Source organism: Ambystoma mexicanum, chromosome 9 (assembly GCF_040938575.1).
Source record: "Ambystoma mexicanum isolate Mex_15411 chromosome 9, UKY_AmexF1_1, whole genome shotgun sequence".
In the NCBI taxonomy this organism is placed as follows: Eukaryota; Metazoa; Chordata; class Amphibia; order Caudata; family Ambystomatidae; genus Ambystoma; species Ambystoma mexicanum.
The window spans coordinates 266,231,509-266,250,556 of NC_090931.1; the positions used below are offsets into that span (position 1 = coordinate 266,231,509).

At 46.2% G+C, this 19,048-nt stretch overlaps 1 protein-coding gene across 1 annotated transcript in view; it reads left to right on the forward strand.

Moving 5' to 3' along the window:
- Positions 1-19,048, forward strand: part of NUP88 (nucleoporin 88) — a 405,331-nt gene that overhangs the window by 265,385 nt on the left and 120,898 nt on the right. Inside the window, exons 14-15 of the mRNA XM_069614602.1 lie at positions 13,951-14,031; positions 18,339-18,465. Of these exons, the coding sequence (XP_069470703.1) occupies positions 13,951-14,031; positions 18,339-18,465 (208 nt within the window). The remainder of the gene's footprint in view (positions 1-13,950; positions 14,032-18,338; positions 18,466-19,048) is intronic.

Sequence of the window (19,048 nt, forward strand, 5' to 3'; positions counted from 1 at the left end):
AGGGAAGCACAGGTTGTGCTGGGAGGATGGCCTCCTCGACAGTGAACCTATTGAGTCTACCCCTGGAGACTACAGGAGACTTGTAGTGCCCCAGGAGGTGAGACCTCAGTTCCTACAGTTAGCCCATGGGATTTCTTTAGCTGGTCACTTAAGCTTTAAGAAGACCAAGGAAAGGATGTCTCTTTATTTCTACTGGCCTAAGATGGAGTCTGATGTAGATAAATTCTGTAGGAGCTGTTGCACTTGTCAGACATCTGGCAAGAGTGGAGCTAAGAATGTGGCACCTTTGGTGCCTCTCCCAGTGGTGGGAGTCCCTTTTGAGAGGGTAGGAATTGACATTGTTGGTCCCTTAGACCCTCCAACACCTTCAGGCAACTGATTTATATTGGTTGTGGTAGACCATGCTACCAGGTATCCTGAAGCCATACCTATGAGGACTGTCACAGCTCAGGCCGTGGCTAAGGCCCTACTTGGTATTTTTACCATACTAGGCTTTCCTAAGGAGGTTATCTCTGACAGGGGATCCAACTTCATGTCCCACTACATGTAAGCCATGTGGAAAAACTGTGGAGTGACCTACAGGTTCTCAACAGCCTACCATCCCAAACCAATGGGTTGGTGGAGAGGTTTAACAGGTGCTTTAGAAGAACCCCTTACAAGAAAGTGGGACCTTCTACTGCCATGCCCTCTCTTTGCTTATAGAGAAGTCCCTCAGGAAGGGGTTAGATTCAGTCCCTTTGAGCTTCTCTATGGTCATCCGGTTAGAGGTCCATTGGCCCTAATCAAGGAGGGATTGGAGAGTGCTCCTTCCCACAAGCCAGTGAGAGTCACTGACTATGTGTTAGGTCTCCGAAGGAAAATTACACACATGATGAAAGAAGCTTCTGATAACTTGAAAGCAGGTCAGGCTCTGGTGAAGCATTGGCATGACCAGAAAGCCAACATGGTTCCGTTTACTCAAGACCAGCTAGATCTTGTTATGGTGCCTGCAAGATAGAGGGTTTTGCAAGTCAAATGGATTGGACTCTTCAAGGTTGTTGGGAAACTTGGAGAGGTCAATTATTTGGTGGACTTAGGCAACCCTAATGAGGCCCCATGGTCTTTCACACCAACCGCCTATAGGCCTATGTCTCTAGACCAGAACTGTGAGCTTTGCTTCTAGCCTCTGCTCAAGAGGAGGAGGAGAGTGAGCCTCTACCTGACCTCCTCAGGGGACAACCTTTACATGGGAAGATGGGAGTAACGTCTCCTTTGATCTGCCGCTGGAACAACAGGAGGAGTGCAAAACTCAGTGAAAACAGAGGGGCAAACTGATTTAACAATCAGCAGACTTGACCCCTTGGGGCCAGCATTAGAATTTCACGGGTGACTGTTTACCTGTTAAAAGCAGAGATTGCAGAAGGTCAGACCATGTAAGAACCCACATAAAGGAAGAGGTCAACAAGATGCTTGATCTCTGGGTAATAGAGCCATCTACAAGTCCATGGTCTAGTCCAGTTGTGCTGGTACCAAAGGCAGGGTCCAAGGAGTTGAGATTTTGTGTGGACTATAGAGCCCTTAATGCAGTCACCACGACTGATGCCCATCCTTTACCTAGGACAGATGAGCTGGTGGACAAACTTGGTTCAGCCAAGTATCTCAGTACATTTGACCTAACCTCAGGCTATTGACAAATAGCTCTGACAGACCTTGCCAAGGAGAAAACTGCATTTTCAACCCCAGGAGGCCTGTGTCATGACCCTTGCCCCTGGCCCTCACTGGCAAGTCAGCCTTCCAGTTAGGGCCAGGTCAAAGGCCTTAAAACCTCATCCAAGACTCTCTTGGAGTCAGTCCTGGCGCCTTTGGCGCCAGGCTCATAACCATCATGAAAACCAACATTCGAATGGGACTATTTACTTGGGACTATTTAACTTGGGGGTGGGGGGGTTCAGCCAACATGGAGGCACACATATAGCTCAGTTACAAGGAACTGAGCTATGCGGCCTATTCATTTGGGTGTGGCAGGCCTGGGACTATTTTACCTGGACTATTTTACCTCAGACTATTTAAACTACACCCAAACAGCAGAACATGCTTTGCGTTATTCTGCTGTGGGCAGCGTAACGCTCATCGTGTCCAGTTCTTTCATGCCAGCTTACCTGAAACCAAGGACCTGCAGAGAGAGAAAGAACACTACAAAGCTTACCTGGAACAGTATCCTGTCTTCAATCCATCGCTGACTTCAGTTCCACTCACCTGAAGGTACGAACTCCATCATCCGGCACTGCATGCATCCTGGAATACCATAACCTGAAAAGAGGAGAAAGAAAGACCGCATTAGTAAGCGTTAACTCGTGTTTCCTTCTGAATGAAGAAAGCCACACAATTCTTACCTGGGTAGTCCTCTCCTGGTCGGTATCATTGCTGGAACATTACGGCGCTCGGCGAGGAACATCGCAACCTGCAAGGAGAAAAAAGAGGCAGGTTAGCAATATGAAAAGCGAAACAGCGCCACGCATCGCGCATTGCTCACCGGACATCATTGCGCCCACCGCGCTTTCACCTACCGGCCCATGCTCATCTTCAAACTGCATGACCACACCAAAATACCTTTCCATACTGTTAAGACGGATTTCTGAACTCTGTCCTGGAGGCGCAGAGGTTCAGAAGGCCAACCTAATTACTTGGAACAGGGTAACCTCTGGACAAGCCAGACCAATCAGGGTAGCGATCGCGGCGGTCAAGACTAGGTCTCAAGAGGGGTGAGGGTGACTGAAAGCCCGCAATGAGCACACAAAGCAAGGACACTTACAAATGACTCCAAACAGGTGTTATATTAAAAATATATACACATTTATTCCAAGGCCTTTGCAACAATGACCGTAGCGAGAAATCACAATAAAACTCTAGTAAACCAACACATACCAAACCAATACAATATATATACAAATACAAACGAGTCTAAAGAGTTAGACGCACGAAATGTGTAGTCCACCTAGAAGGGGAGGAAAACAGGCAGTGCGAAATAATAATTAGACCCAGTCCGCCTTCAGAGGCACCTAACTAAAAGGAATTCCAAGCCCTACGAAGAGTGGAGCCTTGTGCTCAAAAGTACCTGCACACGCTGGTGCCAACGGGCAGAAAGGGGAGTCTCTTCGAGGGAATCGGGCAGTTCAGTTCGGTGAACAAATGAAGATAAACAGAGCTCCGCGACTCAAGCGCAGCCTCCACTGTGGGCAGAAGCAGAGCGCGAGTACGGAAAGGCGTGCTGTTTGACACAGCGGGGAAAATCTATGGGCTCCTGCAGGCGGGCGACCAGTTCCTAGCTATACTACTCACCGGTCCCCGATGCAAGCAGACCCAGGCCTCTCCGCGTCAGTTTCAGTGCTGGCAGGTTCAGGGGAGCAGGGGACGTCTCGTCGTCATGTAGATTCTGCAGCAGCAGAGTTGAGTTGAGGGCTTCCCAAACGTAGTGAACCTCGCACAGTTTGTTACCACAGCAGGGCAACGGAGCGGCCGTGTGTATCTCAGCCAAATGTACACTACTCACTTCAGACCTGGGAATGCCAAGTGTACGAATCGTGTGAGAGTGACAAGGACTCGAAATACAACACAACCTGACGGCGGTTACAGAACAAGACTCCTGGGTAGGCTGGTCAGTCTGCTGGATGGCCTAGAGACACTTCCGAAGGCTTACGTGCAGGAGATGGTGAAGATGCCGAGAATAGCTGTCCCCGCTATTCCAAGGGTCGAAGTACCAGTACAGGCCTTCTGGTTCGATCAGAGGTAGAAAGGGTTTCACAAAGCGACAGCAGTGCAGAGGAGCAGTCGTTCAGCGGGTCACCACCGATTCCTCGGTTCAGCCTCGTGGTTGCAGGATACTTGGCTCCTGTATTCCTTTGTTTGTGAGAACTCAGGAGATCGACCTGGTAGTGGCGTTTCCAGCCCCCTCTTATCCACGGTTCCCGTCGCGCCAAAACGGAGGGGACCACATTGGGAGATCCGCTCATCAAGCACTCACACCATACGTGGACCTATCACGGACCACGGTGGTCCCAGCATTCACACCACACTAGACTCTCTGGCACCCAGGATGTGTATTGGGACCAGACATCCCAGCCCACATCCTGGAGGCACACACAAGGCCTGTAGAAGCCCGTGAAAGCATCTGTGTTTCGCAGGAAAGTACATGCCCAAATAAGGAAGGCCCCGGGTTGGCTCGACCTGGGGAAGGTCAAGGGGGCAAGACGGTCAGCGGACAGGACAAAGGAGCCTCATGGTCTGGCCATTTTGGGAGCCAGGCCACCATTTGGGGCTAATGCTCGAGAAGCGCGCTTGAAACGCCAAAAGGAGCTCAAAAACACAAGAAATGATTGCTGCCACCATTCCCGTCCGTGATTCACTTGCACCGATCATTTACAATCCAAACAGAGTATCTAGGGCCTGTAAGAAGACTAGAGACCCAAGAGAGCCGTAACTTAGCTTACAGTGCCCTCTTGTGTCATGTTGCACGAAAGCTGCAACATGATAAAGAAACTACGGAAAACAGCGTTTCCCGGTACTGACTGTCTTAAGGGCATGTCAGTTTCCCCGTAAGAATGGAGCGAAAGCCCAGAGGAGTGCGGCAGAAGGCTGCACTTCGCTGGCAAAGTCTAGATCATGGTGAAAACAGCAAAAAGTTTAGGGGTTGCCACATGGAAGGAAAATTACCCACAATTAGGAAATCTTTCCTAACACATACCTAAAAGGAAAGAAGCAAGACATTATTATTCAAACTAAGAGGAACATAAGAACTGCATATAAAGACTGTAAAGCAGCAAACCTATGGAGTCGCAGCAGGCCTGGATTCCCACAGGGGGCTTGCACCAGTGAAGTAACTTGGTCGCTGCTCGCCCTTCACATCTACGCGCCCCTGCCACGAGGAGCAGGACGGAGAACTCACCTTTTACAATATTAAGGTGAGGAGAGGGCCCAAGGGGGAGGAAGGAGTTCAGGCCAAGGGAGGTGGGAAAACATGGTTCTAGGTCAAATGTTCGAATGCAAAGGATCGAATGACCAAAGGGTCGAATCAAAAGGACCGAAAAGCAAAGGGTCACATTTTTTTTTTTTGGGGTGGTGGGGGGCTACCAACCCAAACCCCCGTTTTTGGTACAAAAAAAGATTCGACCCTTTTGGCTTTCGGTCCTATTACCTCAACCCTTTGGTCATTCGATCCTTTTGGTGTCGAACCTTTGACCGGACACCGGAAAACATAGACAATCTGGTATTGAATCCAGCTCTCCTATATTGCAGACCCATCTTTAACCAGAGGCCTTACCAAGGGACCGGGAGAGGGTTCGAGAGTGCAAATCATCCAACCAGTTCTGGGTGGCGTCCCCGTGGATACCAGGTGAGCGTAACAGCCTGTACCAGTTTAAGGTTATGCCTTTTGGACTAAAGAATGCAGCTGCTACAGTCCAAAGGATGGTGAATCGTGTTCTAAATGGGATGGGGGACTTCTGCATGGCATAAATGGATGACATTGCAGTGTTCAGCCCTACTTGGAAGGAACATATTGACCACTTAGTATATGTATTGCAGGCTCTTGAGCTGGCCAATCTGACCATAAAGGCAAGTAAATGTCAAATTGGTCAGAGTAAAGTGGTCTACCTTGGACATGAGGTAGGAGGAAGTGAAATAAGGCCATTGCCTAGCAAAGTACAGGCTGTACAAGACTGGGTCGCCCCTACTACTCAAACCGAAGTTAGAGCCTTTGTAGGTCTCAAAGGTTACTATAGGAACTTAATTGAGAACGATGAGAGCATAGCATCGCCTTTGAACGTGATCTCCTCACCCAAATTCCCCAAGAAGGTCAGTTGGAATGAGGAGTGCAGTAAGGCGTTTGAAGCACTTAACAATCCCTTTGTCAAGCTCCAGTCTTAAGAGCTCCTGACTACAACCAATCTGTCATTGTACAGACAGATGTAGAAGAACTTGAAGAGGACACCTGCTGCAACTCCTGGACTGTTGGTTTGCCCTGTGAAGCCATGCTGCTGTGCTGAAATGCCAAGTTTGCATCGACCGAGAAGACCCTGCAAGGACAACTTCTCCCTTTGAGTTGATGGGACCAATCAACTCCAAAGTAAGCCACCTGGACCTCCATCTCGGAGCTGGTTGAATTTCCACAGTGTTGCTGCTGGAAACCGTATAGCCTGGGAGAGGAACACCAGATTTGTGCGTTGCTTTTAAGCTGGCCTAGAGCTCCAGGAAGATCCTCCGGACTCATAGGAAGCAGGACTGACCGAGCCTGAGCCCCTTCAACAGAGTGCGGGACCCCAGAAGCAAGGAAAGTCCATCTCGGCAGCCAGGAACAGCAGTGTTGCTATTTGTGGTAGACGCGAGGAGCTGAAACACTGAACAGCCACTGAAAGGGAAGTCTGCCGGTTGCAAGTTTTGACCTTCCCAGTACAGTGCAGGAGTCCCCCGCCGTCCTCCCTCTTATCCCCACAACTGAGGCCCAGGAACAGTGAGATCTGCAGAACTGCACAGGAACAGTAGTAATCTACTGCATTTTTTCTTCATTTTAAAGATACTGTACAAAGTCTGAGAGAACTTGCCTCTTACTGTAGAGTTGCTTGCATCTTCTACTACTCACAAGTCTAATTAACTTGTGGTTCTTCTTTTTTCAAAGACTTGTAAAACATTGTGCAAAGACTTCCTACTTGCCTACAAAGAAGTGCTTCAGTTTACATAAACTTTTGCCTATTAACTTTGGCTTAGCCTCTTCCACTGAATGACTATTATTGGGGATCTGAAAGTATTTGCCTGCTTAAGAATATTTGTGGTCTCTTCTATGTTCTAAATCTTTTTCTTTTTAATTATTACTATATGATTCTAAATGCAATAGTGATATAATAATGTCCCCAGCACTGTAGCAATTGAAGTCACCTGAGGGTGTAGGTAGTGGCTGTGGGCCATCCCAAAAGGGTATCTACTGATTTAGAGATATTAAGAGTGTGTATTTCATGAAGTGAATTGGAGTGTTACTGGTATATTGCTCCCTTCTGAAGAAGGCTTATTCTAACTGACTGATAAATTAATATTTGTTTATTCAAGAAACCTTTGGTGTAAGAGTTTATTTGAATACTTGTAACTGTAAATCTCTGTGTAACTCCACTACAGCTCACATTGACCCCTCGTGAGATAAGCCTGGCTGCTCAACACGCTACCAAAACTGTATAGTACAAGCCTATACCAAAGGTTGGGTTTCCTATACCTGTAGTCAGAGTTGTTTGTAGTGTTCCCAGAGGGTACTGCATACAAAATTTGCTTGACACCTTTTGAATGTGCACAGGGTTTCGCTTAAGCCGTTGACGTGACCTCTTCAATCTCAATATTTCTCTCACACTCACCATCAGTTGGATACGTAACGGAGACGTAGACTTTCGAATCAGCACCCACGTGGTGCCGGAACACTCTGTGTACGATATCTTTTCCTTGGTTTGCCAAAGTTCAGTTACAAAGTTTAACTATTTCCTTTTGGCTTTCAATCGTATTTGCGTCGCTTCTTCCAAATGCTTTACACACTGCTCTTTATACAATGTAGCCGCTTGCAACCTTGGTTCAAAACGCAAGCTGGTTTGGTATCAGTTTCTCCGGCTCACCGGCTGTGCTTTCATTTCGGACGCTGCTTTGTTGTAGGAGCCAAGGACCGTACCACTGCGGCAATCGCTCCTCCCCGCCTTGGTTATCGACGCAGGAGAGCCCCGGATACCTCCGACACTCTATACAGATTTGATCAGCCTTAGTTCCTGGTCTTCGGTTTCTTACTTTCCAAGGTTCATATAAGTAGCTGTCTTTATAGGTCAAGGGTGCTTCCCTCCTTGAAACCCTTTCCGGTCTCGCCGTCTTTCTCCTTCTACTAAACTGCCATCTTGGAACTGCTGTTTCCTCGTGTGTTTTGCCTCCCTAAGAGTGTGCTTTCATGCTCTGCCTTTTATCCATGTGGGGAAGTGTGATGGAAGTCCGGTGTGTAATGATGCGTAATTGCCTGACCTCACCTGACCATGGAGATATGTCGGACATCCCTAAACAGGTGACAAAATCAAGACATTTTGCAACTTGTGACACTGTGAGTCATCTACGGATTGAGCTGTCCCTGCAGTATTATTTTACGTGGGACAGACAGCAAGGAAAATAAAGGAACAATGTAACGAACATAAAAGCGACACCAGGACTATTAATACCCACTCACCCGTGGCCCGACATTTCTCAGAAAAGGCACACTGTAGCACAACTTAGATTTATGTTACTTGACATTGTCTACAAAACACCAAGAGGAGATCACTCCAAGAGACTTGACCAAAGGGAACTATATTGGATTGACAGGCTAGACAGTCCCCATGGGATGAACAAGGACTTTTATCTGGGTGCTTTCTCATAAGACCCTCTATCAACATTTCAGTCTATTGACACCCATTTCAACATCTACAGATGACCATTTCCTATTGCCCACATATCACCACTCTCATTATTGAAATATTCCCTGTAGTGCAGAATACTCAGCACCCCGGAGTGCTTTACGAATTACTGGTTTCCAGTTCATACCTGTTTGTAGAAGATGAACCATTTAGGAATTGCCTTCAATTGTATAAAAGGGTTTGTTCATCCTAGGCAATGTACCTGTAAAGAATGAATGTGAGCATGGGTGCCCCTTAGACACCTTTAAAATATGCCCATCCCGCTAGCACCACAGTTGTGGGATTTTCCTAGTTTCACAATGGGACGCCTAGCATTCAATGTTTTGCTCTGTGGCGCTGTGCACTGACGTCATTTGTTTACACGTGATGTGACTGCGCGGCCGCACATGCGCGATTTCTGTATTCTTTAGCGGCCTCGACTTGATGCCGCTCCTAGAACCACAGCACTCCTCGAACCACACATTTTTCCAGATCTGCAAGACTATACCCATCTAGGTAAGCAATAGATGACTGGCCGCTGTAACTCGTTGTTGCAACGCTTTGAGTACATCACTAATTATTACCTAATACATGCAGGTAACGTGTCTCCTGGACGATTTACTCGACCGGTGCACGCGTGCGCAGCCGCAACATCTGCGTTCCTATATAGGATGCTGAGTTTGAGGGACTCCCGTGAGACCCAATACTCACTGAAGCTTCAACCTGAGAACTTGATGCCGTTCTAAGAACCACTGCACACCACAAACTGCGCATATATCCAAATCTGCGAGACTGTAACCCACTAGGTAAGCAATAAATAACTGTCAGCTGCAACTGATGTGGAGCACCTCAATAATACACGCAGGGAACGGGTCTCTGGACGATTCACTCGACCGGTGCAAGGACCGCGTCTCTGGGCGATTCACTCGACCGGGGCACGCACGAGTAGCTGCGACATCTGCCTCCCTACACGTGATGCAGAGTATGAGGGACTCCCACAAGACCCAATATCCATTGAAGTTTCAACCTGAGAACCAGGTAGGGATTGAGCGTTTGTTATTTTCCAACCATCACCAGCGCTAGCATATTGTATCTTTAGATCACAGGATTCCTTATTTTCTCACCCCAGGGCAAGACCTTTCAAGAGGCAGTCGACCGCCCCCTACCATCTTCCTTCCCCATTTAGAGGGTTGTCAAGGTGGCACACATGAGAGGTACTGTTCTGATATATGCTATGAACTCTTTAATATGAACTCTTTAATATAGATAATTGTCATCCCACAGAGTAGCTAATACACACTTTTACTTTCTCCCACTTTTGTTATACAGATTATGCGGATTGATTGAACTTTGAAAATGAAATATGAAAAATGAAAATTACATGAAATTATTCCCCTGCCGAAGGGATCTTAATCCTGAAACGCGTAGAGCTCATGGTTTTAGTTAGTCGAAAGTTGAATTACATGGATTTTTTTTGTACTGCATAATATGATTTTAAATATTGCAGATAACATTTTTATATTCTGTGTTTTTGAATTAAAACCACTTGTAAGTGGATTTCCAAAGCCTTTTGTGTATGAATTTGTTAGGTGGTAACTCCACATCTCTAAACATTGTTTGATAAACTCACCTTTGTAACTATCATTAAGAATGGTTTGTTTTGAAAAACCTATTGAGTGTGCATTTGGCGCGAGTGATCCACAGACGGTGGACACAGATTTCGTCTGTTTAACTTCAACCGAGACACAATACCATTTAGAACCATTAGGTGTGTGCCTGTAGAATTCCTTCCACATGGTGTTGGGACATGTCAGGTATACAGCTCTGTTAGTCCATTGTCGCTCACGGTGAATGGTCAGTGAGAAAGTGTTTGTGTTGGGAAAGGGGGCTGGGGTTGAGTTCCTAGGTATCCTACCTGGTAGGATGGGGAAAAGGTGTTAGACGGAAGGGGATACCGCGTCTCACCCTCCGGTGTCACACCTACACTCCACGAAGACCCCTCATCCAGGTGATCCTCCTGCACTGGTCCACCCCCAGGAACTGGATCCGAAAGAGATGGTCATGTCCTGGCCATCTGGATGACAGATCCTTGGGGACTGGCGTCTGAGACATCTTCAGGTTTCTCACTGTAAAAAGGCACTTTTTTTTTTCTTAGTTTGCATGAATTATTGAATACAATGGAGTATGGATTTCGAGTTAATACCTATTTTTACTTTCCTAAAAATACCTTTGGTAGGAATGGCAATTAGATTTTACTCCCTAAAAACAGATTATTCAACTTCAAAAATCCAGTTAGTCTTACTTTGGGCCCTGCCGACAGCGTTGTGATGTCGCCACATACCACCATTGCTACTGATTTAACTGTAACTCTTCGAATGTACAATGTTTGGCAGTTAGCATTAGCCTGTCTCAAATACAGGTCGACACAATTGAAACCTTTCGCTAACGCTGGGAGTTTACAGCATTAGCACATTATCCAGTGCACCCAAAAAGAGCCTTGTCTGTCTCTTCCCTAAGTGTCCTTCGGGAAGTGACATCTGTTAACAGCGGATTTGAAGGCTTACCCAGGAAACGGTGCATCCGATTTTGTATCCACTAGACTGGGATATCCGCAGTGACCCTAACCCGGAGGGCTTCAACCTAAACACTGAACAATTTTAAAGTTTACTTGACTATTATTTTCCAAGCAAACAGGTGAGTGCACTGGTGCTTGTGCCTCCATTTTGCCCAAATTGTATTTAAACGCTTGTTGTAACCCCCAGACCCCTCGTGTAGTGCTCTTTGCCCAAAATTGTATTTGAACATATTTAGTAGGCCCAGGCCACTCGTGTGCCCGCATCTCCCCCATTGCATCCCTCCCGCCTCCCCACCCACCCACCCTTCCTGATTGGCTGTTTAGCCGTGTTGTTGGGGGTCTAGCGACCCGCTTCTGAACCTACTCGCATCCTTTTGCCAAGCAAACAGGTGAGTGCACTGTTGCTCGTGCCTCCATTTTGCCCTTTGCCAAGCAAACAGGTGAGTGCACTGTTGCTCGTGCCTCCATTTTGCCCAAATTGTATTTTAAACGCTTGTTGTAGCCCCCGGGCCCCTTGTGTAGTGCATTCTGCCCAAAATTGTATTTTGAACGTATTTTGTAGGCCCAGGCCTCTCGTGTGCACACATCTCATCATTGCATCCCTTCCTTCTCCCTTCACCTCCCGCCTCCCAACCCGCCTGCCTATGAACATCCCAGGCAGGTGAGTGTTGTGGCCCCTTACCTCCATTTGTGCCATAGTATTGTTTAAAATGTGCTCCCCCAGCCCCCCACACACGCATCCTTTCTAAGCTCCTCCCTTCTTCCTCCCAAACCACCCACCGCCCATAATTTGATTGGCTCCCCACCGGAGTCATAAGTGAATCCCCTAGGGCAACCATCTGCCCGTGCAGCCCCTTGGGCTAAGGGCCCCAGGGCAAAGGACGGCTCCAACAGAGGTGGCTCCAGAGTGTCAGCAGGTATCCGCAGGGCAAGCCAGTGAAGCCAGCAACCGGCCGCCAACCAGCAGCAACCCAAAAGCAAGTGTGCCATGGGCGGGGAGTAGAGCAATTACTCTACTCCGGAAAACCCTGCCACTCAACACTGCCTTACCTCAGAACTAAGAATGTTAGCAATGCCTCATCTACTTAGAATTGTGAAAATTAGCCTGCCTCCCATCTAGATTGGATTGTGAATGTTGGCAATGCCGCACTTAGTTAGAATTGCGAACATTAGCCTGCACCAGACCCTGACAGTATTGTGAACGTTAGCACACTTAGTTAGACTTGTAAACAGTACCATGTGCCACTTATTGATAGAATTGTGAATGCTAGCAATGCTGCACCATTAGATTTGTGAACATTAGCCTGCGCCAGACCCTGACAGGATTGTGAACATTAGCCTGAGTCACTTCTAGATAGAAATGTAAATGTTGGCACGTTCCACACCTGGGTGGAGCTGGGAACATTAGCCTGAATCTCATCTGGATAGAAATGTAAATGTTGACATGCCCCACACGTGTACCATTGTGTGCCTTGTCTTTCCTGTTCCCCATGCTGCTGCTATATATCCGTATCCCCGCTCCTGTCACTGTAACCCAAGCCCCTGTCTGTGTCCATGTGTCGATGTGTTCCCTGCCATCCTGTTCACGTGCCTGGTCTCGGGCGCTTTAAAGATGACCATTATATCACATCACTACGCTTACTCTCTACTATACACCATCATTCAACTAGAACATAGCTATACCCCTGATTAATTCAGCCTAGCTGTTCACATACCTATACGACCCCATGAACACCTCATCACCCTAATAAAATGCAGCTAGCCGAGCACATTCCGGCCTAGTTGCTCACATATGCGCCTTCAGGCCTAACGCAGCAAGAGCCCAGTCTGGGTGTCCACCCACCAGACTGTGCACATCCAACTGATGGCTTCAGCACCACACCTAATGCTAGGATGCAGCTACCATTTGGCAATTACATCAGCTGCACACATCTGGTGCACCCACGCACCCTACGACTCTCTACTGACCAGAACTACGGTTCCCGAGGACGTTCAACCTACCAGCGCTTTGAGGTCATACCAATAATATATAGAGCGCTATATTAATGCCAAATAGCATAACATTACTGTACATCAATTCCTTTACTTCCCAGAAGATTGTCTACATGAAAAGGTTATGAAAATAAGACTTTCACATTGAATGTTGTGTCTTGACGATATCTTAACTATTACTCCATTGCCAGCATAAGCGTTATCCTCATCCACTTGGCCACACCTACCCCTAAACAGGTTAGATAATGTGTGTGGCACACCATGTAGCCTTGTTGTGAGTTAGGACAAGTTCTCTGTGCCTCATTTTCTGTACTAGGGGAGGAAAGCAGGCTAACACCCCACATATACTTTTCATGCACATTCAACTCTGGATTTATCTGTTTTAGACTGTTGGCTCCATACACAGCCCCATGACCTTTCTCCTGGGAGAAGAGTATGGGGAAGCAAAATCACGTCCTGCTTTAAGCAGGGCACCATTCTGCACAAGGAAACTTGAGGATAGCTTGAGCCTATCAAGCATTCACACACTCTGGTACTACGAGACTACTAGTCAAGAAGTACAGAGACCTGACAAAATACTGGCACGATCTAATTTGCCTTCATATCCCCCACATTTTGCTCGTTCCTCATTGCTTTTTGTTCACCCTGCAACTAGGAGAGGTCAAGCGTGCCTGCTTAATCTACCACAATCCCACCCATCCTCCCGCCCTATCATAGCACTTACATCTGCTCTCACGATTAAACTCACCTGTATAAACTTACACTAGCTCCTCATTTTACCACAGAGTCTGGTCTGGACATCCCAGACTTGGGCCAAGTTTGCATTTCTACAACAAACCTCTGTGCTGAGAGAACTTTGGTAGCCCTGGGTGCAGTATGAATAAGCATTTGCTTAAACACTTATTGTGTAGACTGCCACAATCTGTTTAGGGTTTTGTTGCTGACCGCCTCCCTATTTACTTTTAGGAAAAGCCTGAGGGAAACCGCAGAGCGCCTTGCAGACAAATATGAAGATGCTAAAGAGAAGCAGGAAGACATCATGTACAGGTAGTGGCTGACCTTTTCTATACATTTATGCAGAGGCACCATTGTTTAACTTTTGTTACGTGAATGTCATCCTGACACCTCTTTTTGTAAAAGGTGCCGGGCATCATTAGCAGTGATTCATCTGTTTGGGAGTTTGCCCATACACGTTCGCCCAGGCCTAATGCCAGTGAGCCTACAGGGAGACTTCTCTGGAACCTTTGAACTTTGTACAGCTGTGCCTTACCTCTTTTGCCCTCCAAACTGACTCTGAGACACTCCTAACTAGTTAGGGATGTACTTCTAAAGTGTTGGCCTCTGTGAAATTATTGCTAAGTATTTGCTTATCTTGTGTTGGTTTTGTTTAATTTATCTTACCTGAAACAGTTTTTACAGAAGTATTTTTCTTACATTTGAATTATATACTGACATTCTAAAAAGTATTACAAAGTGGTTTACTTACTGTGAATAATTTATTGGTTTTCTTAAAGTTACTTATTGTGTATTATAGTATTTCCCTTTTCCCTTTACCTTATTGTATATATAAAATAAACCATTATTAAATATAACTTTCTGTGTCTTGTGTTTCTTTGGCCTATGTGTATACCCTAAGTTCTTTGTACCACCTACAGCCCTGTTCTCCCTCCTGATGAGCCTGGCTGCTCAGCCATTGCTACCAACATACTTGTGTGGTGCAGACCTATACTAAGAGTCGGTGGAGCCTTGTGTCCTGACTGAGAGTCTTACCTCAGGTGGACTTTTGTAAAACTCACTAACAAACATCCAGGGATTCAGGACTCTTCCCAGTCGCTAGGGAATCTTTGTTCAATCCCCTGACAAGCAAATGTCCCAGCAGGGCTCACTGAGCAAGCTACAGTGAGTTTTGAGATGGTACGCAGCCTGCCGGCCAATATACCAAGGAAGGTGAATTGAGCACCAGGGAGTCCTATCTTTCAGGCAGCCTTTTTCTCTGAACCTAAAGTTCATGCCTCCCAAAACACCCTGCTTATGGAAATGATTGGAGTCTCTAAACTGTTCCATCACCTCACCTGCCAGTTCCCAGTTACTGTCTGCACACAGTGCACAATTTATCTTTTTGAGGGTGCCTGTGAGTGTTAGGACAGTTTTTCTGAAGTCCAACTAAGGGCTTCTTCAAAACCATTCAACTGAGGCAGTACAAAACTCCACTCTTAGTAGAAGGCTGTACCACCTGAGTTTGGGGTAGCGTAGACCGAGCAGCCAGGCTTATCTTGGGAGGGAGAGAGGGCAGTAGATACAGTACAAGTGAACATTGTAATACAAATGATCCAAAGAAACACTATGTATTGTAAAAATAAAGGATTTATTTAAATACAAATAGGCCCAGATAAATATAGGTGTTAAGTAAGTACTAACACATTATAAGAAATCACAATATAAAACGCAACACTATACTTGAAAGCACACAGACCCAAGTATAGACCTTATTTCGAACACCTAACAGTCGTTCTAAGGAAGTCAAAACCTTGTTATACACATTTAGTATAGGTCAAGCCTATTCTTTGGGTGTAAAAGACCAAAGGTTACTTTTAGATTACTTTTGGTAATACAAGGACAGTAGGCCCTTGCAGTTGTACAGTGACTCTTGGAACAAATCACATAAACAGTCAACTGGACAATATACTTTTGGTGAATAGTGAAACACTTATTCTAGGTGCAGTAAAAACCTATAACTACTTTTGTCATAAGTTATACCAGGTGTGTAAAACCTATGGATGTAATGTATAATTACAGATGCTTTGGAAATCGGGGAACCCCAGATTGAGGTAAGCAATAACTCTGGTAACTTGTTTTGGATATGGCACACAGCTAACACAAGGTAAGTAAAACCCACTTACTTTAACTTCACAATGAAGGGGAGAGTAAAACCCAATTTCACACTTTACTGAATAGTTATTCTAGGTAGGTAACAACCTAATGTAGACTTAAGGACAGGCTAGCAGCAAGTCAGGGGAAGCAAGACCCAGTTGGGGGACACTCGTACAGTTATCCTAACAGGACTAACCTGGTGATACCAACAGTTGGAGGACACTCATACAATTACCCTACAGGAATAATCTGGTGAAACCAACACATTACTTTTGTAAAGAGGCACAACCTAATCACAGGAGAGTAAAATACCTTTGCATCTACTTTCTTTTAGACAGGCAAAACAGTGGCTAAGGAAGAAAAGATGTTAACCATACTTTTAAGAATAGTGCATCACACATTCAAGATCAGTAAGAACTTTTGTAACTGTTCACTCTTAGAATTACAGTTACCCACCAACTCTTTACAAGTAAGTAAAAACACTTGATTTCTTTTCTAGGCAGAAGTCCCAATCCCTTCAAAGTCTTTCCCTTGGAGCATGAGTGTTCTCAGTGGCAGAAGGGGGGGTCACTAGGACTAGTGACCAACAGGCAGTGTCAGAATAAGTTCTTAAGTAGCAAAAGTCAGTTCCTTAGGAAAACTGGGCAAACGGGTGAGTACTAGGGTTAGAAGAGGGTCCAGGGGCTTCACAGAAGACACCCCGGCAGGATTCTAGCAGTGGGACTGGGTGTACTGGACGAGGGACCTCCCAATCACAGAAAACAAGGACTACACAGAAATCCCAACAGGATTAAGGTAAGTATATACCCAAGCCAACACAGTACCTCAGCAATGAAGAAGAGATTGCAGCAGGAGAACTTCAGGGACTGCAGCCAAATACCTGCTCAGTGGATTCCTTGTCCTGGAGACTGAACACAAGACCTCAGAAGGAACTTTGCAGCAGGGATCGATGAAGAAGGCTTTAGGCAACATTTCTCTTGTGGCTGAATGCGGAATCTGCGGGTTTGGCGCCTTTCCAAGGAGCACAGAAGAAGACAGAAAATCTCGGTTGAATTCTTGTCATTTAAAAGGTCCAGCACTCTTGTGAGGGGACATTTTGGACTCGATTTGTGTCTCTGGAGAAACACCAGGATGCCCACGAAGTTTCAGCGAGATTCGGAATTCGGAAGACCGTGCACCGCACAGTGGCTGGAGGTCCCAGGGTATTGGGGTATTGCAAGAACGCAAGGTCGCAGCAACCCGTGGGATGGCTCAAAATGCAGGCCGTCTTGAGTCTAGTGGGTCTCACCAGGCTCTGGGTTCGGGTCGTCGTTTTCGGAGACCCCAGGTCGATCGGAAGGAAGGGCTGCAGCAGGCTCCGTTTACACAGCAGGCTCTCCGGTCTCTGGAAATCATTCCTGCCGTTTGTCCTTCGTCATCCTCTTCGGTTTTCTGTTCCAGTGGTCGACATGACTTCAGCTTCCAGGTTTCCAGTATTTATCAGGAACTGCAACACAACCTCTGCATTCTCTCCCCGCATTTTACAAGAAAGGGGCGTTTGGCTGTCCAATCAGGACAGCCAACCCCCCACTGGGATTTAGCCCAGTTGAAGGAAGGCATGAGACAAAGGAGGGGGAAGTTTTAGACTCCTCCCCCACTTCCTGTGCTTACAGACTGACAGGAGCCTGGGCGGGGCGTCCAGGGGATTCCCGCCAAAGACAAAACTCAAACCACCCTGGATGTCCGGGGAAGGAACAAGAAACGACAAACACTAAAATGGCAGAAAAAGAAGACAGGGGCCATTTTGGTAAAATGAGCACCCTTAGGAGCCTTTACTGTAGCTGTCATTACAGCCCGCGGTAAAGGTGCACCAAATTAGTAAAAGCTATCACTGCCACCAGCCATTTAAGTCAAGCTTGTCACTGTAACAGAATTGTTAGCTTAAATATGAAAGGGGATACATTGTATCTCGCCAGCGCTCCACATAGGTGGGGTGTGCTGGTTTCACGGAATCAAATGTAAAAGGGATCCAAAGATCCTTTCTACCCTTGGGAACTGTAGTTCACTCAAGGTTAGCACAAGAAAGTTAAATCGGGAGCCCCTAGGGCAACCCAGCAACAACAGGCACTTATTGCCAATAAGTTGTTAAACATGATAACTTTAAAAAGACGAGTTAAAGACAGGTGAGTGTGGAAAAAGGTTCCCACTCACTGAGGTATAATTGAAAAATATCCCACTAGAAAAGCAAAACGTTCTGGAGTTGAACCAGGAAAGGAAGATTGACTGTGTGTGTGTGTGTGTGTGTGTGTCCGTGTCCGTGTCCGCGTCCGCATCTGATCGCACGTGATTCTTGACCTACCCATTAGATCAACAGACACCCACCGTGTGCACTGCTGCCAAGTGCTTGCATGACATGACACTAAATCTTTAAGAATGGAAGATGTTCATGTTTTTAGATTTGGTGTTAACGTTTAAGATTTGGTGCTTTGTGATTTTTCTTAAAGGATGAAAAAAGTTTTGCGTAGCTTTCACTCCCAGCTACCAGTTCTGTCAGACAGTGAAAGGGACATGAAGAAGGAATTGCAGATGGTGAATGATCAACTCGAACATTTGGGTACAGCCATCAAACAGGTGAGTGGTCCAGCAATTGCTGCATGTGTTTGTTTTTTTAAAATTATTTATTTATTTATTTTACAGCAGAGATTGCAAAATGTAGACTTTTTTTTAGACTGATCCAGAGCAAGTCATGCCAAACTGCTTTCGGGTAGTGCATTGGGTGGAAGGCTATTTCACTCATGTCTGGTTTTGATTCAGAATTAGGGTTGGTATCAATCCTTACAAGAATGGGTTGGAGAGTAAAATTAGTAGGTTTATTATGAATTTAACAAACTATATTCTGGAATTCATTTCTTCCCCAAGTGAAGATGGTGGGAAGGCACCAGAGAATTGTTTGACTTGGAATCTTCAGGCAGCATAGAACACTAACCAGTCTTCTAGAACAGCCTTTTATCCCCTTATCCCCTTATGCTTCTTCATCCCTCTGCCTATCTGCAGGATTTAGGTAAAAGAAAATAAAACTATAAGTAGAAGCTCCATGGCGACAGTATCCAGTGATTCATGGTCCCTTGCAGCCATCATGATGGGGTCTTTGTGTGTTCTGAGATATGACACAGTGGGTGATTGCTGGGAAGGTGAGGGGCTGTTGGGAGGGGCG